This window comes from Acartia tonsa, chromosome 3 (assembly GCF_053477335.1).
Source record: "Acartia tonsa isolate MP-2025a chromosome 3, ASM5347733v1, whole genome shotgun sequence".
Lineage (NCBI taxonomy): Eukaryota > Metazoa > Arthropoda > Copepoda > Calanoida > Acartiidae > Acartia > Acartia tonsa.
This window is the reverse complement of record NC_137262.1, coordinates 57,008,379-57,031,532: the sequence shown is the minus strand read 5'-3', so window position 1 is coordinate 57,031,532 and position 23,154 is coordinate 57,008,379. Positions and strand designations below refer to the sequence as shown.

Here is a 23,154-nt window from a genome sequence, read left to right as displayed (position 1 = left end):
ACGAATTTTATAAAAAAAACCTTAAAATTTTATGCAGATTTCAAATATCCCTCTAACATTAAAATTCCTTCCAACTTATACATCCTAATGCACAGTTAGGACTTCTAGACAAAGGTCTAACGGACGACACACCAGAGATATAGGAGTAGTTGCAACACTAAACCTAACTTACCTTAGAGAAGTAGGTATAATGTATTCAGGCAAATTTCTCATGTGACGCATATGTCTTGTCACTTCAACTTTCTAAATATACAAATTATTTGTAAATTATTGTGTCAGTTGGACATCACCAATAATAATAAACAAAATTACCCCTTTTGTAGATTACAATTTGTGGTTGAAACGTTTGTCCACTTAACTTAATGAACTGACCAAACAAAATTCGATGAAAGTCCCCAAAGTTGTTAAGCCAACGAATATAAAAAAACGAATTTTAAAACTTTAAGGACTAGTGTAATACACAGACAATGTCCCCTTTCCTCCTCCCTCAATTGATACGCACCTATTATCTATAGACAACACCCCCTGAGATGTTTTTCATAAAGAAAAATCAGCATTAAGAGGAACCTTTTTTGGGGTGGGAGTGGTCTACATCATAATCAATAAGGGATTATTAGGAGGCGTAAGCTCAGGAATTTGGAAAAGAGGTAGGCAAGTCTCCCAAAGGGAATAGTATCTTTCGTAAAATTCCGTGATGTTGTAAGATTCCAGTCAAATTTCTTATTAGGTCAAATTGTTTTTAAATATGCGTTTAAATATACTATGCGTTTGGTCAACATTAAGAACAGTTAGACTTAATAAGCGCATTTGACTAGAAGCTTGCTCACAGTATTACAGAATATTGCGAAAGCTACTATTCCCTTTTTTAGTTGGATGTTGACACTTCCCTTTCGCGTATTTTTTTTTTTTTTTTTTAAAGTCAATTTCACCCCTTTTTTATGTGGAAAAAATATAATACCCATGGTCGCGTGTAGGTACAAGAAATAGAGATTCTTGATAGATAGACAGACAGTCTGATAGACAGACAGACAGACATCATGGTACTTAGTATCAATATATATTTGTTTACCTCATCGTGTTTTATCAAACTTTGATCCGCTGGATTTTCCTCAAAGTAGGCTTTCAACTTTTCAGACTTAGTCATTTCGCGCTTGATTTCCTTTAACCTAGATAATAGGAAAGTTAAATAATGTGCTTTCCCATTATTTGGAAATAAACTAGCAGCTATGCTTCTAGAGGCCTCTAGCGGCACATAAAAATGTTTTCTATGCGCCAATGAAGGCCTCTTTGTATGAAACGAAGTCCAGTAAGTCATGCCAAAACTTAAAATGTTTTCTACGCCAGTGGCGGTCTCTAGTGGCACGTGATTTTTTTTGTATTTGTTTTTAGGTGCGATTTGTGGTACCCTCCTCAAAAATAGTTATAAACCTTTCATTGACTCCTGAGAAGCTACATTGTTAAGGAGAACCGTAACGGTTAAGCGATTAGCGAGATCCTTCGGTACAAACAGACAGACACACACACACACAAATCCTGATATTTTTATATAAGGATTCCTGACCCGTGTGGGGTACCCTAACCCTGCCTGTTACCTGGCCTCTCTGATTCTGTTTTTGCTAGCTATGCCCCAGGCATCCGTTGCACGGTATTTCAATCCATCCAGCTCTTTCATGTTAAACTAAATACAAAATATTTGTCATAACAATTAGGAATATTGCATCTCAACTTTTCCACCACTCAAATTAATATGTTACTGAAGAGAGAGAGAGGGGACAATGGGCTGTTTATTACACTATTCCCCAAAGTTTTAAAAACGTTTTCTTATTAGTTGGCTTAACAACTATGGGGGCTTTTACAGAATTTTGATTGGTATGTTTATTAAGTTGAGTGTTCAAATGTTTCAACCACTAATACTAATCTAAAGAAGGGGTAATTTTGTGTGTCGTTATTGGGAATGTACATCATTTTATTGGTCATTGTCCTATCCCTTGAGATCCCTGGTTGTGGCAGCAAACGATAGTCTAAGAATTTGTCATTTTTTAAAATGACAAATTACTATCTACAACATTTTTAGACAGTCATATTTTTATTTTGTAATTTTAAGAAGATTTTGACATGTTTGTTCAAGGTGAAAGTTACTGCTTACAACGAAAATAACAGAGTAGCTGCGCTTTCTAAACATCTTAATTATATTTCTCATATTCATTCGAATCCGGTGGATAGGAACCGGTTCTCATCCATACGAAAAAAGTATGTCTAGCGTCGTATTATATCCAGTTTTCTACGAATATAAAAATGTACAATCATAAGATTAAAACCAGTTTTTTAGCCCGTGCCTTCGGCACCTCGGGGCTAAAAAAACTGGATTTAATCTTATAATTGTACATTCTTTATCCGCGGAAAGCTGTTTATAATACGATGCAAGAAATAACTATTATCATTACTTGGATTTTACACCAGATTAGCATGTACTCTAATAAGGTAAAACTTGTAGGAGGCTAAAATTATAAAATACCGATCAACCCCATCCCTATCCCTCCTAATTGATTGACGAACTGGCCAATAAAAGACAATTTTTCTCCTGTCATAATATCCACGTATATTCTACTACATCCATTATTATACCTGATAAGGTGTTAACGGCGAACAGCCGTTTTTTACCATTTCCTCTTCAATAGCTTCAAAATAAATATGCTCCTAAAATGATATTCTTATTAAACTTTCACTCAACTAAGTTGTATAATATTACAGTAATAACAAATAAACGGTCCTACGACAAACGCAGGAGTCCCAAACGTCGGAGTGGACACTTAACCTAACCTAACCTAATTTAGACCATTTTATAGGTTTTTAAATGCCTAACCCCTGCGGGGGGCTTATTTGTTCATTCATAAACTAACCTAACCTAATTTGAATAGAAAAACTTAATAAAATTAATATTTTAACACTCCTGCAGTTGTCCACTCCTACGTTTGGGACTCCTGCGTTTGGAACCAAATAAACGTTGTTAAGATAGATTAAGAAGAGAATTGTTCAACACAAAAGGGGAGTTCTTAAAATAATTCGTACGCGAATATTTTTAATAGTTGATAGACAGACGAACATAAGGTAATTTCACATTATGGAGAAGATTCTCTATGATTTTCTCTCATAATTTTTTTTTGTATAAGTCTTCAAAGCTAATTCTCCTTCACCGAGCCAAGTTTTTAATTTGATAAAGAAAGAGAGGAGAGATATAATTAAATAAGTAAATAGAGAACAACCAAACAAGCAGACTGACTACAAATACTTGTATTGAGCAGCTTTGCTGCAATGAAAAAGTGCCATACCTTCATTGAAACTAAACTTAGTGAGGTGCCGTTGTAACCAGCTCTGGCGGTTCTTCCCACACGGTGAATATAGCTGTCATAGCTCTAAATTAAATAGATTAAGTATGCATTTAATTTCTTACCTAGTCTTCATTATTATCTTTAATGCAAAGTAGAACGATGTCTATTTGTTTGTCTGTCTGTTTGTAGCGAAGGATCTCGCTAATCGCTTAACCGTTACGGTTCTCCTTAACAATGTAGCTTCTCAGGAGTCAATGAAAGGTTTATAACTATTTTTGAGGAGGGTACCACAAATCGCACCTAAAAACAAATACAAAAAAAATCACGTGCCACTAGAGACCGCCACTGGCGTAGAAAACATTTTAAGTTTTGGCATGACTTACTGGACTTCGTTTCATACAAAGAGGCCTTCATTGGCGCTAACCGCTGAACCGATCGGGTTCTCCTTTACAGGGTAGCTTCTCATAGGTCCCGGGAAGGTTTATTACTATTTTCTTGGGGGGTGAGACACCCCTAACCCCCTCAAAAATGAAATTAGCCCCCCCTCAATTTTTTTTTTAAAATTAGTTTGATCAAACCTCTTGGGGAAAAGCCCCTAGGGGCCAGAGGCGAAGCAGCTAGTCCTATTATATAATATTTAAGTTTATTTTTTCTCTGTAGCTTAATACTTTGGTAAAAAACTGAATCGAATTAATTCTCAATTTTAGGTTATTAATATTAAATTTTAAATATAGGGATGGTTTTAAGCTATATAATTTCTCTGACCAATTCCTAATCCTTTGATTTTAGTGCTTCTAGATGCTAGGGACGCAGCCGCAAGTATTTTTGATGCTAGGTATAAAAGACCCAATTTTATGGCATAGCAATAACATTAAAAAATAAAGAAAAAAGAAATGAATATAAAACTAATGAAATAAAATTTATAACCTTAGGGAAATCAAAATTGATAACATTGGAAACAAACTGGAAATCAATTCCTCTGACCACTCCACTTTCAGAATCCTTCTTTCTCTTGCTATGCAATCTAAATACAATAAAAGATGATAAATAGAAGTATAATCCAGACAACTAACTGGCCCAAGTGGTGGAGACCCTTTTTTTTCTTTTGCTAAAAAATTGACTTCTGGGGTGGATTCTTAAAAAAATTTGCCACACTAATCGCTTAGTGGGGCAAAATTGTTTTCGTGAAAAATCCACTAAAATCACATTAAAAATCTACAAAAAATTAAACAAAATCATAGAAGGGTTATGAACATAAGATTTTATTAAATTTTTGTAGATTTTTTGTGTTATTTTGGAGGATTTTTCACGAAAACAATTTTGCCCCACTAAGCGATTAGGAAAAAATTAATCTTGTGCAGAATAAACACCCCTGCATCAGAGTTAACCAAAGTGCAGCAGCAGTTACCCAGCAAATAATATTTCCCACCTGTTATGATCAATTATTTTCTTCATGATTTTACCCTTCTTATTCACTAAGAGGCCTTCCTCATTTTCTGAAAATAAATAATATTATATAAAATTGACATCCCAGTTAATTTACCATTTTAAAATATTAATTATCATTTTCAAGCATAGCTTTTGAAACCGATTATTATCCGCTGGAGTAGAACCGCTGAACTAGAACTGAAAAAAAACATGATAGCAGCGTATTACAGAAAATTTTCGATAAATAATAAAACAAAATTCATAAAATCAATACCAGTTTTGTTAATCTTACAAGTTTTCATTTTTATATCTGCGTAAAGTTATCTATAATACGATGCGATAAATAACTATTCTAAACATTTTAATAACGCCTTTACTATATGCTGTACTAATAAAGGAGAATAGGGTAGATTTTAGAAGGTAATTTTTTGCCTTTTAATAAAAAATCCACGAAAAAGTGTAGGTACCTAAGGCTTTCTCATCAGCAGTAATCAAAATATTGAAAGCTCCAGAATTGAACTGGTTCACCATATGACACCTAAACAAAAAGATTATTTCTAGAAAATTTTGCTTTGTAATAACTAGGGTTGGCAATCCGTATCCAAATCCGGGATCCACCTAATTTTTAGCCAATTTTGGAATCCGAATCCGGAATCCGTTTTTTAATAGCGGATTCGGATTCTTAATTGGTGGGCTAAAATTAGCGTCTTGAGTTTTTTCTTTCAACTCCGCCTTTTTGAGGGCAAAGATTATCATCATTATATATAATATCTTTTAAAATTTGGTTCTATTCTCGGAAGTGAATTATAGAGAACGCCAAGAACATTCATTTTTAAGACATATGTAGCACTTAATTTTTTTTAATTTAAAAAAAAAGGCCTTTATAAATATTGGTAGAATCCGGAATCCGCCAATAATAAGAATCCGGAATCCGCAGGAATCCGTATTTTTTTTTCTTGTAAGAATCCGAATCCGGTCCAAAAATTTGACGGATTGCCATCCCTAGTAGTAACAGCTTATTATTAAAACTAGCTTCGAGGAAGAATGTACTAGACTTTGTTATTTCTTGGATCATACACCTGATTTTCATGTTCTCTAATTTAGTGAAACTTGCAGCGGGTTAAAAAAACGATTCAAACCCTTACTACCCCTTTATTCCCCTCCCCTCCCATTAGACGAACTGATCGAAAAACGAGTTTCATGTTTCTCCTGTTATAATATCCAAGTATAGTATACATCTATTCAAGGATGGGAAGCTTTTATGCCTATTCCTTAAGATCCAGCTGGCCGCTCGAATAATCATTTTCTTCGTGAATTCTTTGCATTTCAATATTTCTTTACTAGACGAAGATAGACTTTAGACAAGGATCTTCAGGGAAAAGAAAATGCACAATAAATTGAAGTGCACAATCAACTACCAAATACCAAGTTACCCCTTCTGTAAATTAAAATTTCCAGCAGAACGTAACCCTCATCGAAAGCACCCTTTTACAATTTTAAAATCAGCTGAAAGTCTTAACCTGACCCAAATATGACAATCCCTCTTTTCATTAATTTTTCTCAAAGAATCCAAACGGGTTTAAATTTGAGGCTTAGTCGCAGCTGCTTAGCCCTGCTATCTATCGACAAGTAATAACCTGGAGGCCGCTGGAAGTTCAGAATTGAGGACACAGCATGGAATGGCAAACTGCTCCAGAAAGAGTTTCAACTGAAATTTGATAAAGTTAATAGTCATTCTGATTCAATATTTCTTTATTTAAAAATAAACCAACAACGGTTTCAATATTAAAAATCAAAATACTTTTCTAAAGCATTATTTATAAATTTCAACTGTTTAATATCAATAAAACAATTCTTTTATGGTAACAATGGTCTTAAAATGAACATATTTCAAAGGAAAATCAATAAGTTATAAAATTGTTATGGTTCATGTGTCATTAAAAAATTTCGTTCAAGCTTTGAAGATGATAAAACAATTCTTCCAACCTACGCCATATGGACAGGACAAACAGACAAATATTAACTATAAAGTAGCAGCGCTACTAAAATTTTGCTCACCTTGTAGCATCTGTCGACAGTCATCACAAAGATAATTGTCTTTCCTCTGATAAGTTGAAGTTTGAACAAAGCATAGATCAAAGTAGCTTTGTCATGTTGTTCCAATTTCAACACATACTGAAATGTTATAAATGGTTATTATGAATAGGGAAAAATTATCGTCAACTTAGCTTGCTATTTCCTCTGTCATTATTGGTCAGTTCGTTCATCCAGTAGGTGGGGTATAGGGGGAGGAGGAAGGCGATCGTTATTTTAGCCAGCTGCGAGTATTACTTTATCAGAGTGCATGAAAATCTGGTACAACATCCAAGTAATGATGTATCGATTTTACCACGTCAGGTATATGAAATTGCAAGGTATCAAAACAACAAGCTAACAATATTTTGGTTGGAAAAAGAACAGTACAACGTCAACATGATACAGTATCAGTAACCCATGAATTTAACGACACGTGGCTTGGGTGGTTATACGTTCGAAACTAGGAGTATAACTATAAACGTTAAAAGCTGTACATACTGCTGCTATGTCAGATGTGAGAAAGTGAATATTGTTATATTTTCGTACTTTTATATCGAATATTTATTATTTTGTGAGTGTATAATATATAGAAAGAGTGAATCAGGGCACAATATGTTTTATTGCATCTAGACGTACCAATGGACGTACTTACTACTTACCATTACCATTACCTAATAAGGGCGGAATTCTCCTTAGATTTTTTGGTCTTCTAGAAAATCAAGAGCATCATTCACGTGTGATGGAATGCGATACTCTAACACCCAAGGATATTAGGTTTATTTACATCCATCTGTTTATGCGCCTGTTTATGGGCCAAGGCATTCCCCCCTACTCTTACTATTTATGTCGCGCAACAGACACAGCAGCAGTAGGACCCATTTTTAAAGTCTTTAGTTATGAAGCGGTGTTGGCCCGAGATTCGGACCTATCATCTCCCCGGCGACGAACGGATGCGCTACGTGTGGAGTCACGATCGCTTGTTGCCACTATTACTAAGTAGCTGTGCTATCAAAACTATTACCTGGGTGAGCACATTACTTTCTGGAAGGTCCGACTCTTGCAACTTTAAGACAACCGGATTATTAAGAACCAATCTTTTCAACTTCTCGACATCTTCGGACAAGGTTGCGCTTGTTAAACAGGCCTGATAATTCAAAGATGTAATTTGTATAAAAATATATCTTACTCAGGTATCTAAAGGGATAAGACAATGACCGATAAATTGATGTACAATACATCGCTAATGAAATACAAATCTAACTATTCAGCCTCTAAATTAAGGTATTTTGCTGTTTCTAGATAAATTTTCAATACTTATTAAGTAATTAAAACTAAACACACGAGTTTTCGAAATTAGAAAACTACGTATATCGAAAAAACTACAATTATTTTTTTTATAAATGAAGGAAATTTTTTTTCTTACGTCTAGGTATTTAATGGGAAAAATTGTTATATTCTTTGGGATAAAAACAAGCTAGGTATGAAAGAACTACAGTTCATTCCTTTAACAGAAAACATTTTTGACCAGCAATTTTAGAGATCAGGACAAACAGACACCATAATTCTTGATATTAGCTGCACACGAAAATATTACCTGATAAACTTTTGGAAGATTTTCAAGGATGTATTTAATATCCTTCTCAAATCCGAATGTGAAAACCAAGTCAGCTTCATCGATGACTAGAAACTCAAGAGATGTTTTTAGGTCTACGTTTCCTTCCCTGAAAAATTAATAGCTTTTGAAATAAAATCGAATTAGTTTTACATATGATTAGGTTTGGCAATCTGGATCTGGAATCCGCCCAATTTTTGGGCCAATTTTGGAATCCGAATCCGGAATCCGTTTTTAATAGCGGATTCCGGATTCTTAATTGGTATGCTAAAATTAGCGTCTTGAGTTTTTTCTTTCAACTCTCGCTTTTTGAAGGCAAAGATAATCATTATATAATATATATATAATCTTTTAAAATCTGGTTCGATTCTCGGAAGTGAATTACAGAGAACACCAAGAACATTAATTTTTAGGACATATGTAGCACTTAATTTTTTTAATTAAAAAAAAAGCCTTTTAAAATACTGCTAGAATCCGGAATCCTAATCCAGAATCCGCCAAAAATAAGAATCCGGAATCCGCAAGGAATTCGCCACTTTTTTTCACGGATTCTTTTGAGAATCCGGAATCCGAATCCTACTAAAAAATTCGACGGATTGCCATCACTACATATGATAAAATAAATCACACATAGACTGACCACTTCTAGATATAGGTAGGAGTTATTCTGTATATCTATATATATATATATATATATATATTTCTAAATACCAATTTATCTATGAATCTGTCTATCCATCAAACAATTATTCTATTTATTTATTTATCTACGCCATTTTTGTTCCATTGTCTATTAGTCTATCTGGTATCAAACTAATATATATAGCATGTGCCATACTCGGCGAGGGTGAAGTAATAAAGAATAGCTCTCGTGAGATGGCGGGTGAAGTCATAATGTGCTTGAACGTGGAGCTTGATAGCCCTAGTGGCTATACAAAAGTGTCTCAGCCTACTCCATGACTACTTAGGTCCAAACCCTAAGAGACTATAGCTAATCAAAAAAAATATATCATGTCTACAAGACGTTCAAACAATAACCTCTATGAAGTCTTTCAAACTAGTAATTCTACTGAATATTTCTATAAATCTATTAAATTTGACATATACCTGATATGTGTAGCAAGCCTGCCTGGTGTACAGACAACAATATCTGGCAAGTCTTTGAGGAATGGTTTGGCAATATCAACTTCTTTAGACCCAACATCCAGGATTCTGATAATTCCAGTGCAGTTCATGGCAAGTTGGGTCATTACCTAAACATTAAGGGTGAATATTTTCCATAATAGTTACCACCCCCCCACCACTCCACTCCATTTCTTATCCTAATTATATAGTAACAAGGATGATAACATCCATAAAAGCGAAGCTCTGAAATGGAAGGACAAACGGACATTAACGCTTGTATAGAGTTGATTATTGAGTTGATTCGCTTATGATATTGTACTTTGTTGTCCCAGGAATCAGTATACCAAAAATCAGATCAATCGGATAATTAGATCACATAAAAGTTTGTTGTAAAAAAAGTAGAAAAATCAAGTAGAAAACTTCTTAAATACAGAATTCTGTTTAAGGACATACTGACATTTTAATACTTGATTATAGAGATGCTTCGCTCATAATATTGTACCTTATTGTAATAGGAATCAGTAATAAAAAAATCAGATCAATCGGATGATTTCATCACATAAAAATTGTTATTAAAAAAGAAAAAAATCAACATGTTTAAAATGAACGTACGGACATTCTGGTAACGGTTATAGAGTTGCTACGCTTTCTAAATCGTACCCAACTACTACAGGAATCACCATGCAAAGTTTGAAATCAATAGGACAATTGAATTCTAACATGCCTAAATTAACGGAAAAGGCTATCCGTTACGGACGGACGTACGGACCGACCCTAATTATAGAAAAGCTTCGCTTTTAACAAAGAGGTAATCCCTATGAAATAAAAACTGTAGAATACTTGGATAATGATATCTTAGTAAAAAGGAAGACACAAATCTTTTTCTATCTTTATTACTATTCACTGGTCTTCTGTCATATAATGGCTACCTTTAGAGTTTTTGTCTTATTTATCTAGCCGCTAACTTGGCACACATCAATCTACTTAGAATAAAATTGAGAATTTACATACCAAAGCTGTTTGTTTAGCCAGCTCTCTGCTCGGACACAGCACAATTCCTCGCACACATTGACTGCCAGAACCATCCAAATTGTTCTAAATAAAAAAAGGGTGACAACATTAAGGAAAGCGAAGTTCTAACATATACTTCTTGAAATGAAATAACATTGATGACTTAAATTACTTAAAACTCATTGAGAGTTGTTAAAGCAATTTTATTTATTGAAAATATTTAACAGTTTTTATCCATATTAATAAATTATGTTCAATAAAGTTCCATTCCTAGTTTTATTTTAATGTTGTTAGCTCGTCATTATTGGAATTTTTTAATAATGTTAACTGTATATTGTTTTTATGAAACTCTTTACCTTGACATTAAGAATTCTCTGAATCATTGGAATAGCGAAGGCTCCCGTCTTACCAGATCCAGTTCTGCCACGGGCAAGAATATCTTTGCCATCCAGTATCAGGGGGATACCTTTCTCCTACAATAGAACACGTGAGTAGAAGATTAATAAGATTGTAGAATCCAATCAATCCTATATCCAATACGAAGGGAAGGGATGTAACAGTAACTTTTATACTGGCACCCAAAGTTTTATAAGAACGTTCTCTCTTTGGTTGCCTTAAAAACTTTGTGTACTTTTAGTTAATATTTATAGGTTGATTCAAATTAGAAGTGTTCGAACATTTGAACAAATGATTTTAATCTACAGAAGGGAAAATATTGTTTATGATTAGGACTACAAATCACTTCCATGAGAGGGAGAGAAAATATATATAAAATTTTTCTTTTTTCCAATATCAAAAGGCTAGATTATTAAAAACAAGAATGGAAAGAAGGAATTATCCATGTACCACTAACGACATTTTCCGTTGATTTTTTATACTTTCTAATTTAATGCTAAAATGAAAATATGTAATTAATGTGTTCGAACCTGAATCAAAGTAGGCTTTGCCCAGCCGATTTTTGCGATAGACTTCTGAATCCTCTCATCTAATTCCATGTCGTGGAAGCCAAGATTTTCTTTTATTATCTTTTCGTCGGTTTCCTCGTCCTTAGTTTCGTCAGACGTAACTAAAATGAGTATTTGGGAGTATCTTCTTTATATTATACTAGCGGTTTCGCCCCTAGCCTCGGTCGGTTCAGCGGTTAGCGAGATCCTTCGCTACAAACAGACAAACAAACAGACAAACAGACAGATTTCGTTCTACTTTGTATTTTAGATAGGTACCTATAGTCTTAACCAAGGTACAAATAACCTTTAGATTCGAATTTGCAAGCAGTTTAGAGGTTTTAGAATTAGATTGAAACAAGAGAGGTTGCATGAAATGAAAAAATTTAGGTATATTAAATATTAGTAGAAATCAATTTGGGATTTACAAATCTAATAAAAAAGCCTAAACGAAAGATTTCCTAAAAAAAACTTTCTACCCATTTATGTTTTTACCATTCCAAATTAATATCTGCGAGATTAGAAACAACATTATAATAATCAACAGAGAGTAACAGATTTTATGTGAGGTAAATAAAATGGCTAGATATTTAAAACTTTAGCTGTTTTCGTTTGATTATTCATATTGGTTTATAAACATTTTAGGAATTATTACCTTTTGATGCTTGAAAAAATTCGTCCTTTTTCAACTTGAATGTTTTAGAAAATCCTCCATAGTCGGGAACATTGAACTCGTCATGTTTGGAGGGGTTGTAAAATTTTTCCTCTCCCTAAAGTAAATAATAATAATTCTCGTATTCATTCGAATCCGGTGGATAGGAACCGGTTCTCATCTATACGAAAAAACTATGTCTAGCATCGTATTATATCCAGCTTTCTACGAATATAAAAATGTAGTCATAAGATTAAAACCAGTTTTTTAGCCGGTGCCTTCGGCACTTCAGGGCTAAAAAGAACTAGTTTTAATCTTATAATTGTACATTCTATATCCGCGGAAAGCCGTGTATAATACGATGCGATAATTAACTATTAGCGTGTATTACCTTTTTAACAAAAAGGCAACGTATGTAAAAGTGAATAGATTGAACTTTGTAATATATGAAATTAATCTTCATACAAATCTTTAACTTTGGGGGGAAGATTAATAATCCAAGGTTCTGCGTACACTCGTTTGACGTAACCTTTGGTAAAGTAAAATATATCCCACGAAAAAAAAGAATAGATGGGCTTCTCGAAATGTATTTTCCCACAACTTCAACAAAGGAACAAATGAACTAAAATTGTGAAATCTTTACCTCAACTTCAGCATCGGCAACAGCTTCATAAACAAGTTTTGTGGCGTCGATAACCTCCAGGAGATTACCAGTAACTTGCACAACTCTGTCAGTGGAGTGTGGAGCATCTTTAGGATGGACCTACATTGTTGAAAGAAAAACAGGAAATTAATACAATAATATAAATTAATCAATTTTCTTTAAGTAACACCTACATCTACAATTTTTGTCATTTCCTCTTCTTTTATGTATGTAGGTAAGATCTAAAATTACTTCATCTTGATGTAGGTTTCTTTTTTACTGGGATAAATTCATTAGACATTAAAATAGTGGTAAAGGTTAGTAAAGAAAATGTTTAAGAAATCTTATTATTATCATACATGATCTAGCTCAATATGGAGCTTACAAAAAATTATTACTTGCTTTTCTATGGTTACAAAATAAACAATATACATTACATATACATTAAAATAATATTACCAATGAAAAAAAAAATAACAAATGAAATACTAAAAATAAACTTACCAAAACATTGGCCCCTGAGGCAAGCTTTATGTTTTTGATTGTATTTGCTCCCTCTCCAATAACTTTTAGTGACAAGCTTTTGTGCATCAGAAACCTACACAAATAAAATGAATTTAGTTTTCTGAGCAAGATTTAAAAAAAAAAAAAAAGGTAAGGTAAGCCAACAAGAGAAATAATTCGAAATTCATTTTTAGGGGCAAATAAATAGATCATCATTACTATTGCCCCCAAAATCAAAAATCTCTATTTAACTTATTTGTTGATTAATCCCAGTTCAAATATCTTATCATCAGTAATATCTACGCAACGTTTTACTCACTACGATCCCAGCATCGGTTTGCATCTTAATCCTGATTTAAATACATGCATCCAAAATTTAGAATCAGTTTCAATTTGGTAATATCTAACATATTTCCTTTCAACATACGTTTATTGAAAATATCACACCAATTTCTATATACAGTTATCTACTTTTTAACATTGATGTAACCTTGATTGAAGACATAATGCTTTGCTCAACAAATACTTATAATTCCTACCTTAAATCCTTCTCTTCCCCATCATCAACGCCATCTTTACACCCAAACAGCCAAGGAACAAGGAATGAAATACAGGAGTACAAATTTTGTCCAAGAGGACCTCTGATCTTGGCAACACATTCTGGGGAGGAGCTGATAAATTTAACCTGAAATAAAATAAATCTTAAAATAATAAAATTCAAAGTGTGTTAAAAAATAAAAACTATTCCTGTTAAAAGTGGGTATATTTTATGTTTATCTTCTAGAATTTTCTTTTTAGGTTTTACAGAATTGGGAACCAGTTTGAACATCTGGATCTACTATATCTATATACTAGCGGCTACGCCCCTAGAGGCACTTGAGGAGAGGAGAGTCGAGTTTTATAGCCCAATTTATTATTTTAAATTTAAGAAGAAAAAGTTAAAAAAAATTCGGGGGGGGGGGAGGGAATTTTTTCTAGGTTCGATTTCTCTTGGTAGGGTGGTGGTACCCTCCCCAAAAATTGTTATAAACCTTCCCGAGACCTATAAGAAACTACCCTGTAAAGGAGAACCCGATCGGTTCAGCGGTTAGCGAGATTCTTTGGAACAAACACACGGACATCCTGTTACTTTAGTATGAGGATATTATATTTCCAAGTCTGATTAAACGTACCCAATTTAAGAATACTTTACCTTGCAATTGTAGTTTGATTTGACCTTTTCTTTCAACCCATCTTCTGCGTAAAAATTATCCATCATCTAAAAGAAACATTTTTGAGTACCGAAGTTCTTTGATACATAGTACGTGTCCCTACGTCGTCTGTTTGAAATATCAATTTCTAAGCTGCTATTTGAGATACACATCTGTTTTTTTGTGAAGACACCCCTTACCATCCAGTATACAATTTGCTTGGTCCGTCAGTCTATTGGTCATAATACTAAGGACATTTAAGTATATTCTAATAAAATACTATTACTGGTAAATTAATTATTAAAACTAGTTTAAATAATTTAAATTGAATATTATAGAACCATACCGCTTTCGCAACGAGGATTCTGACCGTAGCCATAGTGCCAGTCTCACATTCTTCATCTTGTGACATTGTCATATTATCTAACTTAAGAAAAATATTTCATAACTTGAAATTCTTCTTTCAATAGAAATTCTCAGGGGAAAGACCAATATACGATAAATTAATATTCATCCAACTGACGATAAACAAAATTATCCGTTCTGTAAGTAGTTTAAGTCAATTATTGACTGAAAAGTTTGGACATTACTAGTTAATTTTGAACATACTATAAATAAATAAGATACCTAACGTGATTATAAAACTATGGGTACCAATCAAATTTATTGTTTATTTTCCCCTCCCTCCCTGAATAAATTAGAAAAAAAGTGTCATTTGTACTTATTGAAAATGTAACCACAAAAAGCCAAAAATTAAAAACTAAACGTATTACGTAGCTGCGCTACTTAAAATGTGTTGAAAACAAACCCCGCCACACCAAACCAAAACAAACCGCTTAGAGCGCGGATGCCGCGTTTACAAATGTCGTCTTCGTAGATTTATTCATTTTGTTCTCTTCGCGGATTATCCTGAATATTTCTTTCAACAATTTATCCTAGGCAAATGTATTATTTATCGCTAAACATCATAGTCATTTTTATCAATAAAACAAAAGAATCCAATATGTGTTTTTCTCATCGATGGGGAAAACGTGACACTCAATACCTTTTTCTTGAATGGTTATAAAACTTTTTTATTCAGCGGAAACTAATCAGATTTAGAGCCTTATTTGAAACAAATCTAGATAATTCCATCTCTCTAGAATTATAGCCACGAAAACTTTAAAATATCTTCCCATTTTTATATACAAAAAAGAAAAAAACTAAAAAGAAGTCATAGATACGAGGCTAGGAACGGTGCTATTAGTTTGAATAAAAACTTCTAGTGTTGATTTCTTGAAAATATCTAAATAAATTCATACAAATAGGAAATCACCTTATTTCTAGAAAATTCTAAGGGGAAAACAGTGATAAAAGTAAATGACCTATTTCTGCAAAATTATGAGTTTCCCTTAAACAGCTGATGCTGCCGTTATAACAAAAAATGCGTTTCATGGACATTTTTTAAGCCAATATTTTCATTCGATGAAAAAGATTTTTCCATTTTCATTTTCTTACATCAAATTATCTAGTTTAGGATACTTTTTATAAGATATATTTTTTTTAAAGCATAAGCATATTTCTCAAGTAAACAAAGTTTGAATATTTCTGCAAAAGGAATAAAAACAATGTAATATATCAAAGGTTTTTTTTAGCTACTCTATAGTTTGAAAAATTGAAATGTAGGTATCTAAATCCAGCCAGAAACGTCGTAAGGAAAATCGTAAGGAGATATTTACTATATTATAGCAAAAATCGAATTTACGATTTTATAGAGATTAATTCGAATTTGTAGTAAAAATCGTGACTATCGTATGTATCTCGCTTTTTATGTTTGTCAACACACACATCACAGTGGCCCTAGCGTATCTTTTGCTTAAAAATCGTGACCTCATCAGTTGAAAACATCATAACTTTTTTATTTTTAGGAGTTATGACTTAATTTTTACCATTTTAGAAACGGGATAACATGTATTTTAATTAGAAAGTCTGAAAAAAATAATTTATTTTATAAATTCTACTGTTAATTTAGCAAAATATGCCAAATTTTGACTAAAAATCGTACTTTTTTACTCAAATCACATTACAGAAGTTCTGACAAATTTGCTTAAACATGGTGTAACGGCTTTATCTTTTGAGTTAGATGATAGTTTTAAATATAATAAAAGTTTTTTATATAATATATTATCTACAAGTTTTGGAATTTTTTGGATAGGCCTCCAGGTTCAGATCCTGCAGGCTTCCAGATCGACTCTCTGGACAGGTATAAAAAAAAAAAAATTTGTTGACTTAATGAAAAAATTCTTTTACAAAATATTATACTATAGGGTGTTTCTCAGAAACGACTTGAGATAAATGGAGCAAACCTTGGGATAACACTTTTGTAGGCCTATATTTAATTTTAGAATTATCATTGACCACCCACCCCCAAACCCCTAATTTAGGGGAGGGGGCAGGGGGATTATACTATAGGGTGTTTCTAAGAAACGACTTGAGATAAATGGAGCAAACCTTAGGATAAAACTTTTGTAGGCCTATATTTGATTTTGGAATTATTGCTGACCACCCACCCACCCCCAAACCCCTAATTAAGGGGGGGAGGGGGCGGGTGGATCATACTATTGGGTGTTTCTCAGAAACGACTTGAGATAAATGGAGCAAACCTTAGGATAAAACTTTTGTAGGCCTATGTTTGATTTTAGAACTTTTGTTGACCACCCACACACCCCCAAACCCCTAATTTAGGGGGAGGCGTGTGGATCATACTATAGGGTTTTTCTTAAAAACGACTTGAGATAAATAGAGCAAACCTTAGGATAAAAATCTTTTGTAGGCCTGTATTTGATTTTAGAATTATCGCTGACCACCCACCCACCCCCAAACCCCTAATTTAGGGGGGTGGGCAGGTGGATTTTACTATAGGGTGTTTCTCAGTAACCACTTGAGATAAATGGAGCAAACCTTAGGATAACACTTTTGTAGGCTTATAGTTATTTTCAGAATTATCGTTGACTACTTACCCACCCCCAATCCCCCTTAACTGAGGGGAGCTGTGAGGCTGGTTTAATACTTAAATAAATATTGCTCACCCCCCACTCACCCCCACCCCCAAACCCTCTTATGGCAAAGGAAAAAGGTGGGAGGCTGGTGTTTAACACTAGTGTGCATAACTTAGAAACCACTTGAGACCCATGGAGCAAACCTTGGATTTAACATTAGTAGGCCTAATACTATTTTATACTAGTGTGTACTACTCACATACCACATCTGATAAATGGATCAAACTTTAGTAATAAACTTTTGTAGGCCTAAAGTGGCTTTTGAAATATCATATTCATTGACCCTCCACCCAACCTCAAAACCCCTTAATATGAAGGGGAAAGGGTTGGTGGTTAATACTATTCAAACTTTTGTGTTTAAAAAAAAACACTAGGGATAGAACCCAAAAATTTTAAAATCTGGATTTTTCCTTGATTTTAGATTTGTATTCTACAAGGAGGACAACATTCATAAAAGCAAAGCACAGAAATGGTAGGACAAATGGATATTAACCCGTGTATAGTGTCAGAACTGAACAATCAGAATATAAATGTATAAGAGGATAATCAAAATTGTAAGCAAATTTGTTGAAAGACTGCTTGATACAGAATAATGTTTTTGGACATACTTACATTTTTAGGACTTGATTATAGAGTTGCTTTGCGTTTTCCTAGGAATCAGTTTACCATAAATTAGGTCAATCAGATGAATTATATCACATAAAAATTTGTTAGTAAAATGTAGAAATCAGCATGTTCAAAATGGATGTACGGACATACCAGTAATGCTTATAGAGTTTTTACGCTTTTTAAATTGTACCTCACTACTAAGGGCATCACCATGCAAAGTTTGAAATTGATAGGACAATTCTAACATGCCTAAATTAACAAAAAAAAGCTATCCATTCTGGACAGATGGACTGACCCTAAGGAAGGGAAGTTTGTACACTTAAAGGAAATTAAATTCATTACCAAATTTTGGGTGGTACGTGTATGCTTGTTTTTTAGTTATCAACCTAATTCTTTTTGTAAAGTCTCTTATGTTACTGAATGTGTTGGTAAAACTTAGAAAATTGAATTTCGGTATTTTCCTTCTAGGGGCTAGTGGAGCAAAAGACCCCTTAAAACACTAAAAATATGAGTTCTGAGCTTCTTTTTCAAGATATCAACCTGATTTTTTAAAAGAAACTTTATCAAAATTACTGAACTAAGTAAGCATTACACATTTTATTTTGGGACTTTCCTTCATCATTGGCCTTTTGGACAAAAAGACCCCATAAAACTGAAAATAGGAGTTCTAAGCTTATACTAAAGATATCAAAGAATAGTTATTTCTCGCATCATAATATAACACGCTTTCCGCGGATATAGAATGTACAATTATGAGATTAAAACTTGTTTTGTTAGCCCTGAGGTGCCAAAGGCACCAGCTAAAATAAGCTGAGAACTCCTATTTTTAGTGTTGGGGACTTTTGCTCCACAAGCCCCTAGAAGGAAAGATCCAAAATACAATATGTGATTGTAACTTAGTTCAGTTATTCTTAGTGGTCATTGGTCAACGATAGTACTAAAATCAAATATAGGACTACTAAAGTGTTATCCCAAGGTTTTTGCTCCATTTATCGCAAGTATTTCTTAGGAGCACCCTATAGTATAATCCAACCGCCCCCCCCCCCCCCCTAAATTAGGGGTTTGGGGGTGGGTGGGTGGTGAACGATAATTTTAAAATCAAACATAGGCCTACAAAAGTTTTATCCTAAGGTTTTCTCCATTTATCTCAAGTCGTTTCTGAGAAACACCCAATAGTATGATCCACCCGCCCCCCCCCCCTAAATTAGGGGTTTGGGGGTGGGAGGGTGGTCAGCAATAATTCTAAAATCAAATATAGGCCTACAAAAGTTTTATCCTAAGGTTTGCTCCATTTATCTCAAGTCGTTTCTGAGAAACACCCTATAATATAATCCACCTGCCCCCCCCCCCTAAATTAGGGGGTGGGTGGGTGGTCAGCGATAATTTTTTTTTTTTTTGGGGGGGGGGTTGGGGGGTCGAAGATAACTTTAAAAGTAACTTTGACCCTATAGAAGCTTAAATCCAAAATTAGCTCCCTCTAGCTCTAAGGGTTCTCGAGTAAACCCCCCCCCCCCCTGCCCATATGGAAATTATGCACATCCCCCTTTCTAGAAAATCTTTGCCTTAATAAACAATTTTTTTATTCAATAAAAATTCCATTATAGTACGACATATAATGTTAAGAATACAATAATAATCTCCCGTTTATATAACACTACACTGAGAAATAGCGCAAATCGCGAAAAATCACTATAAAATTGCGGCTAAATTAAAGTATGACTCACACGGGGTGAGAGGGGGTGAACTTCCCACGGTTCAAATGTAATAAAATTTTGCACAGTCACGAATAAGCGCATATTCTTGCCGCGTTTTTCTGCGTGTAACGATATCTCTATTTTTAGGCTTATAATAAACGCTCAAAAATACCTTATATTTAATGACTTAAATTGCCCTTAAGAAAAATTAAATATTAATTTTTTTTTATAAAAAACGATAAATGAGGTCATGATTAAACTATTTATGCAAAAAAATTATTAATTTATCTTAAATAAGAACAAAGATATGATGTTTTTAACACCTACTAAAAGGATTAATTTTGTCGGGATTTAGCCTAAATATCGCGTCGACTAAAGTTGTTTACAAAAGATACACTACACTACGCTGCAGGGCCACTGTGACATACAAACAGACACACAACCAACCAGTGGCGTGCGAAGCACTTTGTCTAGGGGGGGGCATTTTGAAGATTTTGTAAAATTTTGCCCCCCCCTAAAGCAAAGTGCCCCGGGGGGGCACTTTGCTTTAGGGGGGGGCATTTTGATTATATATACTAACTTTAAATAAGGGCGTTTTAAGGGGTGGGATTATTTGATTATGGGTCTTCTAGTCCTTATCCCTTCTTCCCCATCCCTTCCCCCATCCCTATTTCCCATTTATATCCCCCATCTCTTCTCCCCCATCCCTTCTCCCCACCCTGCAATGACCGAAGGGAAGGGAGCTAGAAAGCATCTTCGAAAAAAAAGTACAGAAGATAATTTAACCTCCCCCCCCCCCCCCCCACCACAAAACATTTTTTTATGGGTGGAATGGGATGTTATAAAATCTCAACAGGAAGGATGAATAACCCCATTAAAAATTTTTGGGGGGGGAAGATAAAAACACTCATTTTGGAAATAATTTACTTAAAATTTACCTATTATGTAAAACTGATTTTAAACAAGGATGACAACATCTATAAGTAGCAAAGCACGAAAAAATCATTAATAAGAATACAGACAAGATTTAAAGAGCATCTGTTGAAATCAATATATATTTTAGATAGAAAAAGTCACAAATCCTTTTTTCTATATGTTGTGTGATGACAGTCAAAGTAAATTACATACTGGATGCTCGAAACAGCAAGAAATTTTTTTTTTTAATCTTATAATCCACAAAAAAATTTAACGTTCCATAAAAACCAAAGATATAAAGAAAATTACTTGACCTTTCATCTACAGATATAAAAATCTCTTAGAAATATGGAAAACTTTGGGGTATAGTTTCTTTTGTGGCAACGCCTCTTAAAGGGCATTTCGTCGTATTTTCATAGTAGCTTTTAATAGGTTATTCTAGGTTAAGTTGGGTCAGGTGATTTCCCCGCAGGCTTAGGCAATTGGCCCCGCAGGAGCTATAAATAGGTGAAAAGCTGCTGTGAAAATACGACGAAATGCACCTTAAGAGGCAATGTCACAAAAGGGACTATACCCGAAATTTAAAAGATACAAAAAAGCCAAAAACGTCCGACGTCCGACCTACATGAATTTTTAATAGTTAATTATACTCCATAATGATGGGAATGTTAACATTAAGTTTTAGCCTTCTATCTTTAATTGCAGTTGAAAAAATCACATTTCCCCCTTAGCATTTCGTACTGACAGCCATAGTGAATTATAGAGAAGCTAAAAAGTTGTATCAACATATCCTACCCTTTTTAAATGGCACTTTAAAACTCTGTTAATTTTTGATTAAGTGGTGTTTCCAATGATTTATAAGGGAAGTGCGTGAAGCGCATCTAAAAATATTTACTCCCCCTTTGAACTAAAATCAATTAAAGACAACAAGAGTGGCGTATTTTATCAAGTTAGGAATATAGAGTGTAGTTAGTTTTAAGGGTTTTTAATGAAAATTGCCATAAAAAAAACATGTCTTTTTGTAAGGGTATGTACACAAAAAAAAATGATAAACTTATCTTGAAAATAATATGACATCATATATAGTTATTCATTTAGACAGACATACAGTGTTGAGAAAAAGGCTTAGATAAATATTAACGCTGTTTTTTTTTTTTATATAAAATAACTTTTTAATTAAATATTTGTTGTTTTATAGAAATAAAAACAAAATATACAATGAAATAAAAAGCAGAAACCATTTGGAAGGCGCAAAGCGCAAATTTTTTCTTTAAATATGCAGGGAGGGAGTTTCCATACATTTCATCCACTAATTGTAATTTATATAAGGGTAATCATCATTGGGGATGTACAAAATTTCTTTGATAAAAATACAAAATACTTCCTATTACCTGGTTTGTTATGTTCAGTGAAAAAAGATTATAACCTAATTCCTACACTAATTAAAAAATTTGTTAAGGTTAAATGAATAGTAACTGTCTGTTTGGGCGAAGCGCAAAAATTTTTTTTTTTTGAGTGTTTCTACACTAATTAAAAAATTTGGTAAGGTTAAATGAAAAGTAACTGTCTGTTTGGCGCGAAGCGGCAAAATTTTTTTTTGAGTATTTCTTGATCTTTTATCTTTTTTTGGAAACTGGGATAATTTTGCTTTTTGTAGGGTTTGGGGCAAAAAGGGGCATTTTTGTTGACCAGGGGGGGGCAAAATGGGGCATCTTTCAACATTTAGGGGGGGGCAGGGGGGGTGGTGGCTAGGGGGGGGCAGGGGGGGGCGTTTTGGTCGCTAGGGGGGGGCGATTGCCCCAAATGCCCCCTTCGGTTCGCACGCCACTGCAACCAACAATTTCAAAATCATTGTGTGAGAAATATAGTTTATAAATTGGCCACTAGGTATTCACATTACTTTGTATAGACAATTAAAATCTTTCTGTTTTCAAACAAAATAAATTAAAAACTGGTATAACATAATATCATAATGTGTTAATGGTCTTTTATTGAAAATTTAGTTTTTTTTAATCATTTTCATTTTAAACCACAGCAAGTGTACAAAAATGTCTAAATGGCAATTAAAATAAGATAAATTATGTAAGAAAATCCAAGTACCTCACAATTATAGTTGTAATGGAAATAGATTTAAAACCACCCTTACAATTTCAGAGGAAACACAGAGATAAACACCCTCTCTTTCTCTCTCTCTCTCTTTCTGTATGGAAAGTACAATTAGTTTATGTTATGAATAATGTTGTTTTTTTACGTAACCATTTCCTTACCTAAAACTACACGATGTTAAATAAATTTTTTAATGTACTCTTTATTTACGATTTTGGTACGATATCGCGCGCGATACTTACGATATCGCTTACGAGTTCGTAGGTGTATCGCGCAGC

General features: G+C 33.7%; 1 protein-coding gene across 2 annotated transcripts in view; it reads right to left on the bottom strand.

Annotated features, from left to right (window-relative positions):
- Ddx56 (putative ATP-dependent RNA helicase DDX56) overlaps positions 1 to 23,154 on the bottom strand; it is a 402,780-nt gene that overhangs the window by 2,008 nt on the left and 377,618 nt on the right. For both annotated transcript variants that reach the window (XM_080154617.1, XM_080154618.1), the window contains exons 2-23: positions 14,861 to 14,939; positions 14,517 to 14,582; positions 13,864 to 14,009; positions 13,325 to 13,418; positions 12,821 to 12,940; positions 12,181 to 12,295; positions 11,508 to 11,647; positions 10,938 to 11,054; positions 10,582 to 10,665; positions 9,553 to 9,698; positions 8,428 to 8,554; positions 7,855 to 7,977; positions 6,816 to 6,932; positions 6,395 to 6,465; positions 5,225 to 5,295; positions 4,759 to 4,825; positions 4,257 to 4,353; positions 3,330 to 3,413; positions 2,626 to 2,697; positions 1,593 to 1,678; positions 1,070 to 1,166; positions 173 to 243 (exon numbers count right to left, since the gene is read on the bottom strand). In XM_080154617.1, the coding sequence (XP_080010743.1) occupies positions 173 to 243; positions 1,070 to 1,166; positions 1,593 to 1,678; positions 2,626 to 2,697; positions 3,330 to 3,413; positions 4,257 to 4,353; positions 4,759 to 4,825; positions 5,225 to 5,295; positions 6,395 to 6,465; positions 6,816 to 6,932; positions 7,855 to 7,977; positions 8,428 to 8,554; positions 9,553 to 9,698; positions 10,582 to 10,665; positions 10,938 to 11,054; positions 11,508 to 11,647; positions 12,181 to 12,295; positions 12,821 to 12,940; positions 13,325 to 13,418; positions 13,864 to 14,009; positions 14,517 to 14,582; positions 14,861 to 14,932 (2,183 nt within the window). In that variant the 5' untranslated portion in view covers positions 14,933 to 14,939. The remainder of the gene's footprint in view (positions 1 to 172; positions 244 to 1,069; positions 1,167 to 1,592; positions 1,679 to 2,625; positions 2,698 to 3,329; positions 3,414 to 4,256; positions 4,354 to 4,758; positions 4,826 to 5,224; positions 5,296 to 6,394; positions 6,466 to 6,815; positions 6,933 to 7,854; positions 7,978 to 8,427; positions 8,555 to 9,552; positions 9,699 to 10,581; positions 10,666 to 10,937; positions 11,055 to 11,507; positions 11,648 to 12,180; positions 12,296 to 12,820; positions 12,941 to 13,324; positions 13,419 to 13,863; positions 14,010 to 14,516; positions 14,583 to 14,860; positions 14,940 to 23,154) is intronic.